The sequence below is a fragment of the Salarias fasciatus genome, chromosome 6 (assembly GCF_902148845.1).
Source record: "Salarias fasciatus chromosome 6, fSalaFa1.1, whole genome shotgun sequence".
Taxonomy (NCBI): domain Eukaryota; kingdom Metazoa; phylum Chordata; class Actinopteri; order Blenniiformes; family Blenniidae; genus Salarias; species Salarias fasciatus.
The window spans coordinates 7,358,270-7,371,355 of NC_043750.1; the positions used below are offsets into that span (position 1 = coordinate 7,358,270).

Below are 13,086 nucleotides of genomic sequence, written 5' to 3' on the forward strand. Positions count from 1 at the left end.
CCACTGATCTGGATCTTTGTTTTGCGACTCGCTCTTTGCTGAAGTAAGCATCCTTTTCACAAGAGCTGGAGGGGAGATGGGATGCCAGAACTCCTACTGATGCGGAGGAAAACGTTTGCAAACTTGACCTGTGTCGACCTAAAAAGATGGAGCTGCTGCCTTTGGTAAAGTTTGCCAACCACACAGATGGAAAATAAGAGCGCCATATAGCAATCCACCAACATTACCTCTGTAATCAGAGAGACTTGTAATGTTACCATATTTGGTAACTGTGGTTATTTTTCTCAAACTGTGGTAATTTGGTGGGATTAGCTGCATTTTTCTGATACTTAAAACTTAAGTTTTAAGTAAAGTCAGAAAAATCAAAAGCGTGTTTTTTTTTTGTACCTCATTTCGATGTTCAGTGGGTCGTATTGTTTGACCCCACAATGCTGTTGGACAGTAAATGTGTTCATCGGTCCAGCCTTCAGGCCATAAACTCACCCTGTGAACCAGAAAACTTCTCCTTGGACTCATCTGTGCGTCTTATTCATGCGTCTCTGGTAACAATAAAGCTCATTCAACCCAGCTCTTCTTCCTCACTTTCACAAATCATTAAGTTCTCAGGTGTTGAGGTTTGAACCAATTCTCAATTTCAAACATGCCTTTGCTCACGGTCCACCCCAGAAAACGATGAGATCAATGAATGCTGATAATAAAACTGTGATTTATCTCATCAGTGCCTGGGCCTTGGTGGACTTCAGCCAAACTGAAGCTCAAACTTACGAAGGATAAGAACTAGGTGTGATCCTCTGAATGAGTTGTTACTATGGATTGTTTAACTTTCCCTTCATGAAAACTCTCTTGCATCAATTTTCCACAAACCCCGTCACAGCAAGTCAGATGCTGGTATGAGGAATCTGGAACTGGGGAGTCAAATGACTTTAGTTCAAGGGCCACACACAGTCCAGTTTCATCTTGACTGGACCGGACCGGTGAAATAGAGTCAGAATAACCTTCAGTTTACAACTTGAAAGTTTTTCTTCATTCGGCTGATAAAAATTATGAAAATATCTAGCTTCACAAATCCGTACAATTACAGTGGAAAATGACTACAATTTCCACATGAAGCCAGTTTTAATGATATTTTCTTGTGTAAAATGCAATGAAATGTCCAAAAAGCTTCAGTGTTATGCATGTTTTTCAAAACTCCCTTTGAGGTAAATTTAATTACATAATAGCATCATGAGTCACATTTACATGAGACTTTTAATTCCTCTTTAATTCCAAATAAAAGTTCATTCTGCTTTGAAATGACATTGTAAACACCTAATTTCAAATTAAATGTTTATTCTGAATTGAACTTCATTGCAAAGAAAGTGGCCTGTTTATTCTCATTTTAAAGCAGAATTTAATAAGTCCTCAATCATGTAAACCTTTAATTCCTCTCCAACTTAATTCCGGTTGTCGTTCACATACTAGTTCCTGGAGACACACAGGAGCTTCAGAAAAGCTGCACACATTGAAAAGAAAGGATGGGCAGAAGCATAGGAATGTGGACCCTTTTTAAGCTGTCGTGTCAAAGTTAATTGAGAAAGGAAAAAAAATGTATGAAGCAGAGTTTGTTTACATCTGGTAAATACGTCACTTGTGTCTGCTTACTAATCAGAACCCTGAACAACCTCAGAGTTAAAGTGGAATTAAGTGGAAGCCAATAAATGTGTTTCCAATGTGAACACGAAGGGGAATATTTTAATTCCATAAATTTAGAATGAACTAATTCCGAATTACAAAGCGTGTCATCGTGGCTCAGATTGGGTTTGAGAGCCTGTTTACGTGACATTCCAAGTAGAAAAGCATCATTTTCACATTTTCACTCCAGAAAAGCGCCATGTTTACACGGCAAGACTTTGGAAACGATGTCCAATTCCCAGAAAATAGCAGAAACACTGGAAACAATGTAGTTAACATGCTCGGCCACAAGTTGGTACTGTTGGCTGTTTTTGTAAAGAAACCACACACACATGCTGGCAGAGAACAAAATGCTGTAAACACTGACAGCGGTGAGAACGAGGACCGACGGCAAAGTTGGGTTAGTATTATAAAACTACCAAATCCCAGGAGAATCTGGAGTCATGATGCTCTGGAGGCCGCCATCGTTATCATACTTGCACATGTATTAAAGAACATTTTATTCCAGCCGTGGTGCGCATGCCCAGCAGCAGTGTTTCTGCCATCGACACAGAGATCAGGTGCTTTTAACAAGTTCCACCTTGAGAGTCATTTTCAAAAAGGTGCGCTCTCCATGGCTCTAACCACGGTTGTTGTTTTTAATTTTAAAACATCGTGTAAACGGGACCTTTGTGTTGTGTTTGGTGCTCTTAAGAAGTTTGTTTATAAAAAAATCAATTTTCTTTGCAATTCTTATAATTTTCTTGGTAGTTGGGATTGCACTGGAGCTTCTTGGGGGACAGTTTTGGCCCACAGGCCTTATGTTTGACCACCTCTAGAAGGAGGCTGAAGGCCAGAGCTTACGTTTCTGTTATCCAAACTGCTTGTCCATCTATTTATGCAACTAGTTGACTTCTCGCTAAGCCTCCAGAGGTCTTAAAGTACACTTTATGGATTTCACTTGTGAGCCGGCATTGAAACGAAGGTATTGAACAACAGATCCTCTGAGAGGAGAGTATTGACTGTGGGGCTGCAGCGCACCAAATCCATGCTGATATTGAATAGCGGGTCTGTAGATACTTGGAGAAATTCTATTAGGTCCAACTCAACAGCCACCTCCCCTAGAGAGCTGAATCAATCGGTGTGTGTGTGTGTGTGTGTGTGTGTGTGTGTGTGTGTGTGTGTGTGTGTGTGTGTGTGTGTGTGTGAGGGGGGCAAAAAAAAAAGAAAAAAGAAAAAGAGATGCCGGGGTGATTCAACAAGCACTTTTCACCAGCAGACTGAAGACATACGTGCACACGCTCGAGCACAGACGCTAACACCCACTTGGACCACCTTCGACATCAGCGAGGAGGGATTCTGCGTCTCGCCGGATGACGAGGAAAGCCGCTGAGGCGCCGTACGTGAGCCAGTCATGCTCGCCGCACCATAAAGACCACATGCTAGCGTGAGTCAGAGCCAGGAGTTACAAGGCTCAGCATGGGAGAGGGGGAGCGCCATGGGAGAGTGAGACAGCACTGAGACCAAGGAATACAGATCAGGAGAAGAAGTGGGGGTGTGTGCATGTGAATTAGAACATTCTATATGTGTCAAGATGATAAGTACGCAGGAAGAAATGGAGATATGTGCATATTTCTAGAAGCACGGGATGTGACTTCTGCTCCCATTTGCATGTTGTTTATCTGATTTTCCATACAATTTATGGCATCGTGCTCCAAGAACATCCATCAGATCATATATAAATGAGCCTGTTTGTTTTGTTCTGGCTCCACAATACGTGGTGTTTCTGCACTGTTAGGCTGCTGCAGTGAAACACCAACTGGAACCGTCAGGGGACCAGCATGCACTCTCAGCTTCTACCCACGGGTTCCATGTTTCCTACGATATGAATATTTGAAGCCAAACACTCACATTCTGTACATAGGATGAGAAGATGGAAAATATTTGCACAAACAACATCTGTTTGTCATGTCCCGCAGAAGAAGGAAGTAGTGAAGGAACTGGTGCTTCAGATGTCAACATAAGAAAACAACAGCAGCTGACACCAGATCCTATACATGATCTGTAAAGAAGGCAACTTTTCATAAATGGAGTTCACGTATTCATTCAGAACTGTTTTCCCCCTGTTCAAAACCCCCAAAACACTTCACAAAGTTAATGACATTCAACCAATCACACACACATGTTCACATAGCGATGGACATGGCTGCCAGGCCAAGAGCTCGGCCCGGTTTGCATCACTTACATGGGATTTTAGAAATATTAAAAACCAGGCAGTTTTTGAGTCGGGCTAATAATGGGTGCTGTTTTTTTTTTTTTTTTTTTGGTTTTTTTGCAAGAAACACGCATGCAGAGAACAATGTGCTGCAAACATTAACAGTGGAAATGGACGATGAGGTTGAATTGCTAATAAACTCCCAAGTACCAGGAGTATATGGACTGGGAGACATTCGACTCTGGAGGCCTCTATTATTGCTCTTGTCCATCTACACTCACATCCATGGTGCGCTATGGCTCGCAGCAGCAGCATTCTCTAAAAGTTATGTTCTCCTCAGTGTTTTTGACAAGTTCCACTTCAGGAGCTGTTTTCAAAACAACACACTGTTCCCATGTAAACCAACACCCAAAATGCTACAAAAGTTTTCAATTTTCACTTGAAAACATTTTGGTGTTAATGGGGCCTCAATCCATTCCATAAAAGTAGCTTCCAAAAGAGTTTAGTGTCTTGCTCATGAACACTTCAGCGGATGGTCAAAGCCGCAGTCTTCCAATTGAGAGACAATCCACACTGCCAGTGGCATGAATAACACCCTCCAGAGAGCAGGAGAGAAGGAGCCACATTCACCGAGAGGCTTCACCGGAAAACGCAAACCACTAATTAGCGACAAGAGCAGGAAGTCCAGGATGGAACTCACCAAGCATAACAAAGAGAAGCCTCCAAAATCTAAGAGACACGGAATGTTGTACAGACTTAAATAGACTTAAATAGACTCATGCAGAAGCTCATCAGTGAAACACAGTGGAGGTAAGGTCAGAGCTGGAGCTCGCATCGCTTCCCTGGGACAGGCTCATTAATCTTCAACGACGATATCGCACCATTGCAGCAGTACAACAAACAGAGGTCTACAGTATAACATCTGATCCGACAGTTGAAATAAAGATTCAGCCAAAGTGATAGGGGGATTTTTCGCCAAGCAGCAAGATAACGATCTAATGAAGAAGATGGGAGGTATGTAATTTGAAACCCTTGCGAGCATTTGACCTGCTAAAGAGGAGACTGAAGGAACCAGAACTCCCAAAGAAACAATTACTGGAATACAGTGATTTCAGTGGGTCACAGGCGTCATGCAATTACTGCAACCAAAGGATTCATCGTCTTCTCCAGTGCCTAAAAGAACAATTATTTCAAGGTACTTTTAGTGAGAAGAACCCAACAATTTCAAATGAGCAGTGGTGGGGGATAGTGGAAAGGAAGAACTCCTTTTTAAATGGAAGAAACCAATAGAACCAGACTCAGAGGAGACTTTCTGCTGTTCCTGTTTGGGTTCAAGGATAGAAAGAAAGAAAAGGACAGCACAGACGGGTTGCTAGGAGGGATTCAAACCATGTTTCAGGTACAGGCAGGGATTGTCGATGATGATATGAGTTTAGAAAGAGTGCACACAAGCCAGACATACAATCCAGTCTTGAGTAAAGAAGGCAATACAAAACACACAAAATCAACAACCAGAAAGACACTGTGACATGCATGCATGACAATGTTCCACCCATGTGCGTACCTGTAGTATTTGGCAGCGTTCTGAGGAGCAGTCGATGTTCTCACAGGGCTGGTACATTCCCAGAGTCACACAGTTCAGCAGGATGACCATCATGCTCACCCGTTCGAACCACGTAGAGACAAAGCTGGTTAAGGCAAACGGCTGGTAAACTGAAACAAGCGTCGACAACCTGGAGGATCAATGATTTTCAAAAAAGGAACACACCAATCTGTAAGCATCAGTTAATTCAATGAGGACAGAAAGTAGTGAGAAGAAAGAAAAAATCTGTTCTGCTGTTTTGTTCTTTAAATGTCAAGACAGCTGAAGAACGAAGCAGCAAACTCCAAGAAAAATAAAGAGGATGAATTTAACCACAGCAGAGGCTTTGGTTTATTCAGCATCCAGCAGCAAAACATAACATTTGATTTTCTCGTGAAACAGCAAGAGGTCAAATCGATGTTTTAAACATTTATGACATCTTCAAAGTCAGCACTTTTCAACTGCATCAAGAGTAACAAGAGCAGAGGAATGAAACACGGACCTGAAATGCACATAAAAAATAATAATAAAAAAAAGAAAATTAAAAGTCAGGGCTGACTGCACGAGTACTAGCATTCAAGACAGTGTTCAGTTTTTATTTTCCAAGGTCAGTAAGAACAAAACTCAGCATACCTCATAATGTAAAGTGGTCCAACGAAATCTGTCCGGTGACGTCCTCGTTATACATCGCTTCTCAGAGAAGACTTACCCAGTGAGTGTTCGGCTAAAAGAGCATTCGATAGACTGTTCTGCATTACAAGTCATTTGTATACAATCATGGGACCAACTCGGTTCCTTTGACAAAACTTAATGAGGCCTTCCCATCAGCTTGGATTGTTTGTGACTGTAACAGCTGATCACCCATCAATCACTCTGATCGCTGTTACTGAGACCAGGTATGAGGCAGTCACTGCAGAGGAGGGTGCAGTTAATCTTCCTCAGCTTTCCATCAGTGTGGTTTTTCACTAATAAAGTCCACTTGTTTAGTATTTTGCTTTCTTCTTTTCAGACACGTTTTTTTTTTTTTTTTTTTTTTAACAAGTGTACCTTTGACATGTTTTGACGGTGTTCTTTCATCATCTGAAACACATCTGGTGTGGGTGTACGACATGTCCTGGTCACTCCTGACAGACTGATCATGGCTGTCTAACGTTCGTTCATCTCTTCAGGAAGGTGCTCCAGATGTGGGGCAGCATCTATGCTCCCTCATCCCTGGTCCTTGTCCTCCAGCCTCGCTTTCTTATTTCCTCCGCCTCCTTAACGCAGCGCTGACGGTGCTCCTCTTCAGCGTGGATGACTCTGGCCTCGTCCCAGTCCCTGATATGCAGTCCTTGGCATCATTTTCCCTTCGTCATTTCTGGACGAAGTCTGGCCTGACATTTTCAAACATTCCGATTTGAGCTTAAACAATGGATCTAATGGGGGACTGCAAACACGTCTGGTTTTCGGCCTCTGCATCTTTCTTCAGCTGATAATTAACTGGAGACAGATCCAGTTCATCTTATGATGAACAACTTCTCACAAACACAAAAAGGTTTTAGAATTCAACTCTGAAACAGACCCCAGGTGGACAGACCCCAGCAACACAGAACAGCAATTTTAGGCCTCTGTCTCCCTTTGAAAGAGTAAATGCACTCAGCCATGAAGGTAGTGGAAGACAATGGGCCTCGATAGTCGTGGCCCCCTCAAGTGAACGTCCACAGAATCACCACAAGACAATCGACTAGCAACTCGACCACATGCCACTGAAAACACATCTAACCACAGTCTGCAGTTGTTGCCTATTCTTGTGATTATGTGAAGGAAACTGAGACAGAGATCTGATGACAAAGAGCTACAATAAAGAGTTGTATTTTCAAAACGTTCAGTCCTCTTTTTGATTTTCTTCAGAAAACTGCCACCTCAGCCACTCTCAAAACACCGATACAGCTTAATTATGAAGACTGAGCTGTACTCAATAATCCAGGTACATTTAGAAACAAGTAATTCAGATCCGCTTTCAAGATGCTCAAAAGAATCTATTGGTAGCCACAGTTATCTGCCAACAGCTGTCCCAAATGTAGCTGCTTATATAATTCAGCTAATGAATTTCAGCTTGTGCCCTTCAAATGGTAAACACAAGACAATTCATCAGCTCACTTTCCAAGCCAGGTTTACACATGCAGTTGTATACCACAAGGCTTTAAATGTCCATATTCTGTCTTTGGACAATCCCAATAAAGGATGATTAGGACTACAAGTCTGTGCTCTTTGCAAAATTAAAATGCACCATTTCTGCTTCGATTTTCAGCTGTCCCAGATGAAAAATGAGCAAGTGTGGCTCTCGGTTTCTTCTTCACTTAAAACCATGACCCATGCTCACGGGATCAATACCCTGCTGTGGTGGGATAGTTTGTTTTCTCTACCACTCGAGACATGTTCATTACACTCACGCTAGAGTCACACATGTTGAACAAATGGAAGAGAGACAAACGCATGAGGCTCAATCTGAGTGGCCTGACACCCTCCACCTGAAAAGACCTGCATTTTACACACATCACAACTGGCAATGCTCCTGCATCCTGCTTTCACAGGGTGGGGCAATACAGTGACTACTAAAGGAAGAAGTATGTTCCAGTTCATCACGACCAAAGACGAACAGGTGACTTTTTACATGGTCATGTGACCAAAAAATCCTGAGATAACCTTCTGAAAGACTCCATGCACACAATGGCCACAGTAAATAGTTCTTCTACACATGCACACGCAGATGGGGAATAACAAGCATGGCAGCCAGAGTGTCAGGACTCCCAGTCCAGATTCTCCTGGACTTGGTGGTTTTATAGTTGACAGTCACCTGTCATGACAATCCAACATCAACCTCTATCCACACTCGGAACTGTTATTGTTTATGGTTTACTGTGTTCTGTATGCATGAGATTTCATCACAAATACAACCAACAGCGCCAACCCATGGCCTGGCATGCTCACAGCATTGTTTTAAAAATATTGTCTTGTAAACACAAAAAAAATTCTGAAACTAAAAAGCAAAAATGATGCATTTACCCTCAGATTTTTTTGGTGTAAATGGTGCCATAGGATCGCCAGAATTGCCATCAATTAAAAGTATGAGAGCTATTATTGTACATGTCTACCAAACAACCAATCAAAACGCAGTGAGTTGAAAATGCAGAATCCAAAAACACTGTTATGCTTCACAAAGGGCAGCTATTATCTTCAATTTGTGACACTGAATCTGATGTGTTCCTGTAGTTTATCCAATTTCAATATCTGGCTATCAGTAAACAAAGGCAAACATTGCTAAAATTCTGCATTCTGAAGCAGACATGAGAGAAAGAATCCCATCCAGCTCAGAACATCCTGTTCAAAACATCCCCGACTTGTCAAAATGTTGCAGCAATGTTACAAAGGAAGACTTTCTGATGACAGCAAAGATTTAGGGATATTATCAGCAGCTGTTTGAATGAAGTCTCATGTGAGCCAGTAGAACTGGGGAGAAGCCCGAGTGCTGTGGAGTGATTCAATATGCATTTACTGTGTTGAAGCAGGGACTGCTCTGCTTGGCTAACGAGGCTGCGCTGTAAGAGCCCCGGAGGTCCGATCCCTCTCTGGGGCTCCAGAGCACAGCGTGCTGAAACACTCCCACCGCAGCCTCGAACACACGAGCCCGCGGGACGGCAGCAGCACTTCCGTGGAGAAATGAGAGACGGCGACGGCGGATCCGGATTTTTCTCTGATGGCGTCACGCTGCACGTTCCAAAAGACAGAAATTCCCTAAGCATTTTCCATTTCTCAACATGTTTCTTTCTCTTGGCCCTGGCTGAACCTTCCTTAAAGAGATGGACGACTGTAGTTATCACAGCATGGATAAAGATAGGCTGCGAGTGGGCAAAACACATGCACACACATCAACACGTAGAGAGAGGCTTGCACACAAACACCCACTTGTCGACACACGTTGGAGCAAAAAGCACAGATATGCACGTGCAAAACCAAGCAAGAGGTTCAAAAACAAACTCTCGCATTCTACCCTCCCACACTAAAGCATGTGTTCACACACTTCCTCTCACACTCAGACTTACTCGAGCACATTATTTCTGACGTGGAATCAAACATTTAATCAATGTGTGTCAGCTCATGGAGTGCATTCAAGACAAATATCCAGTACTGCATGTGCAGCATGGATGGCATGGCCCAATGAGCTGGGCTAACAGCTCAAAAGCTGACTGAAAAAAAAAAAAGGCAAGCTATGTCAAAATGTCATTGATTTTAAGAGAATAACTTGCTTTTATAAATCAGAGTCAGCATTAGAAGAATTTAAAAATATAAACAACTGGATACCATTTAAAAGTGTTTTCAGTGTATACAAACACAACTCGCAAAGTCAGCAGCAGGAGGAAAAATCAGGCTCAGGAGAGACGAACCAGTAAAAAAGATTTAAAAAAGGAGTGTACCAAGGGAGTCTTATGGCTTCACAGAATCAATGGACAAAATTACAGCTGGATGCATCTTTGGTAGTGAATGAGAGTCTGACACTACAAGCTGAAGTGAAACCAGTCAGTAAACACCCCAAGAGGGCGAGTAACCCCGAAGAGTTGATCCTCAGAGAAAAGGATCTCATTGGTACAGAACGTAACAAACTGTCCTTCACACAGTGTGGCATAAAGCTTCTTTGACTTTTTGTTTTATCGGATGATGTATCGGATGTTTGTTTTTTCAGGATGTCAAAGCTGAACAAGCGTCCTTTATGGTGAAGAGTAAAAGTTTATTTGAGCTTTTATCTGATAAGAAAAGTAAAATTCAGTCTTCGTCATTATCTTGCATGCATCATGCAACATGCATCTTTTTTTCCAATGTAAGTGCGCATAACATTGGTGTGACATCATTACTTTTTTGCATTTTTGCTTCAGAAAAGTTTCAGTTTTACAAAAGCTGATGGTTATGTTTGGATTGAAACCACACATACAAGGAAAAGCAGTGTCGAGTGGAAAGAAGACAAAGTTGGGATTTCAGTTCTGGGTGACTGTCCCCTATAAAACCACCAAGTCCCGGGAGAATCTGGACAGGGTCTCATGACGCTCTGGAGGCTGCCATGTTTGTTACTGCCTGTCTGCTGGTGCATGAGCAGAAGAACTATTTAACATGTGTGTTGTGCATGTGCAGTGCCAGCGTTACAGGAAAGCTGTGTTTTCCCCTGTTTTCACAGAGATGGAACTGGGGCGTTGTCAAAAAGTTACATTTCCCCCTGTTCACATGGAAACAGAGTCAAGGCGTTTTCAAAAAGTTGTGTTTTCAGAGTCTCCAAGCATCATTATCACTGTTTTCCCAGAAATCTCTTGAAATCACTGTGGAAACGGGGCCTTAAATCACAGATAATTGATTTGCTCATCTGAAAAGACCATCCAGCCTGTAGGGGAACGCCGTTTTGCCACCTGAGCTTTTTTTTTTTTCCCCCTCCTACCGCTGGCCTCTCCTAATGAGCACAGAGATTTCATCTGCAGGTGTCACCGAGTTGCTGTGAGGCCCGCCGGCAGCGCCTCAACACACCCACTGGAAAGCAAAGCCTTTCCGAGCACGTCCACACTTCAGCGTGAATACTGTGGCTGGGCAAATCCTGCAGGTCAGCGCGTTTTTATTTCCCCAGTCTAAGTAATGATGACAGCCTTTGGGGCTAACGCTGTGAGGATTATCTCAGGGTTATTTTCTCTGCCAAATGCATCCGTTCAAAAGAACAGCCGCCATAAGTTGCTGGAGCGCTTGGTTTTTCCTTCTCCCCTCTCGCACCGGCTGCATAAACATGAGCTGCCTTTAACAATGTGCAAGTGTCTGTCTGTCTCCTGCCACTTCTGAAAAATGAGTCAATTAGTGTAGGTGCCTTGGAGGAGGCTCTTTTTCTTTCTCTCTGTCTTCCTGACACACATACCGAACGTCAACGCTGCGACTGGAAGGGAAAAGATGAGGAATTCAAAGCACAGCACATTACAGTCAAGCTGTTGGGAGGAGATTAATCCAGAAATTGTTTAATAAAACTGATTTTACCACCTAAATTTATTTTAACCTTTATTTTTGTGTTCTTCTGTGGTAATTTGAAAGTTGTGCACCATTTGGTTCAGACTACTTCATCCTGTGTTTGCTGCATTACGTATGTAAAGCTCCCTGGAGTATATACTGTATTAAATATGAGAACGCAAAGCTTTCGCAATTAAGTCTAGGAAGCACAGATGTGAAACAATTACAGTACTCTTGCATTTAGCTAATATGCTGCTTAATTTACTCAGGCCCTGTTTAAACAAGTCAAAGTCAAAGTGAGTGTGAAAGTCAATTCATACTGCACATGTACGGCACACAGTACAATCAACATACTGTTTCACTTCTCCATCAGTGTAAGCAAGTATTCAAGCAAGAAAAATAAAAACTAAACAATCGATATTCAGCCTAATAGAAAAAGAATAAATTATCACTCAAGAAGAATAGTAAACACGACAATGTTCCAGGTGAAACCAGGCCGTTTTGATTCTTTGGTTCAGGAAAGCTTCGCATTTACACTGCAATATTTTGAAAACGATGTCAATTCACAAAGACACGCCAGAAACACTGAAAATGATGTCGTTTTCATGCAGGGCCACATGTGGACGCTGTTGGTTTTTGGATAATAAACCATATACACACATTCAACCAGAGAACAAGTATGGTTATCAATGTCACTATTTAAATGATAAATGGTAAATGGACTACACTTGTATAGCGCTTTTTACCCTGCTTGGCAGAGCCCAAAGCGCTTCACACTGCAATATCACATCAACCCTTTCACACCATACTGGGTGGTGGTAAGCTACTGCTGTAGCCACAGCTGCCCTGGGGCAGGCTGACGGAAGCGAGGCTGCCAATCTGCGCCATCGGCCCCTCCGGCCACCACCAACCACTCACTCTCACAACTTTCATAATAGGCAACGTGGGTGAAGTGTCTTGCCCAAGGACACAATTTACTATGGCCACAGTGTGCATGTGCTGCAGAAGCATTTCAGAAAAGTTGCATTTTCCCCTGTTTACACGCAGAAAGAGTGTTTTCACCAAAGCTGCGTCTCCAGTGGCTCCCAGCACCGTCAACATGTAACTGGACATCCAGAACGCAACAAAAGCTTTTCCACTGTCACTTGAAAATGTCGTTCAACAAACACGAACCGAGTCTAAAATAACGTTTTTAGGCTTTTGGCAAAAAAAAAAATAAATAAATAAAAATTCCTCAAAGAAACCAGCTTCCTGAAAGCTTCCCTTGTCATTTGACACCTGCCTCATCAGCTTCATAACTCCATTAACAATTTAACCAAGCTGACTTTGCTCCTCCCTCCTCGTACATCCTTTGTAGGGGAAAAAGAAAGAAAAAAAAAAACACTTTTCTGTTTGGAGAGCTTCTGAAAAATGAAGCGTATGACCATATGAGACAATCTGACTTCTCCAGCTCTGCACCGACTCCACCACACAGAGAGCATTAAAGTTTCCCTTTAAGATCCACTGAGCTCATTGATTTACTCGGCCCTCTCCGCCTCTCGCATTCCTTCACAGCAGCAGCGTCGATGTAAACCAGGAGCTGCAGCAGATCCAGTCGCAGCTCCAGGACAAGATTGAGTCAGAACATCGC

The 13,086-nt window shown here is 42.6% G+C and overlaps 1 protein-coding gene across 1 annotated transcript in view; it reads right to left on the bottom strand.

The window, feature by feature from the left end:
• LOC115389487 (voltage-dependent T-type calcium channel subunit alpha-1I-like) overlaps nt 1-13,086 on the bottom strand; it is a 207,553-nt gene that overhangs the window by 149,699 nt on the left and 44,768 nt on the right. Inside the window, exon 2 of the mRNA XM_030092887.1 lies at nt 5,430-5,541. Coding sequence (XP_029948747.1) covers nt 5,430-5,541 — 112 coding nt within the window. The remainder of the gene's footprint in view (nt 1-5,429; nt 5,542-13,086) is intronic.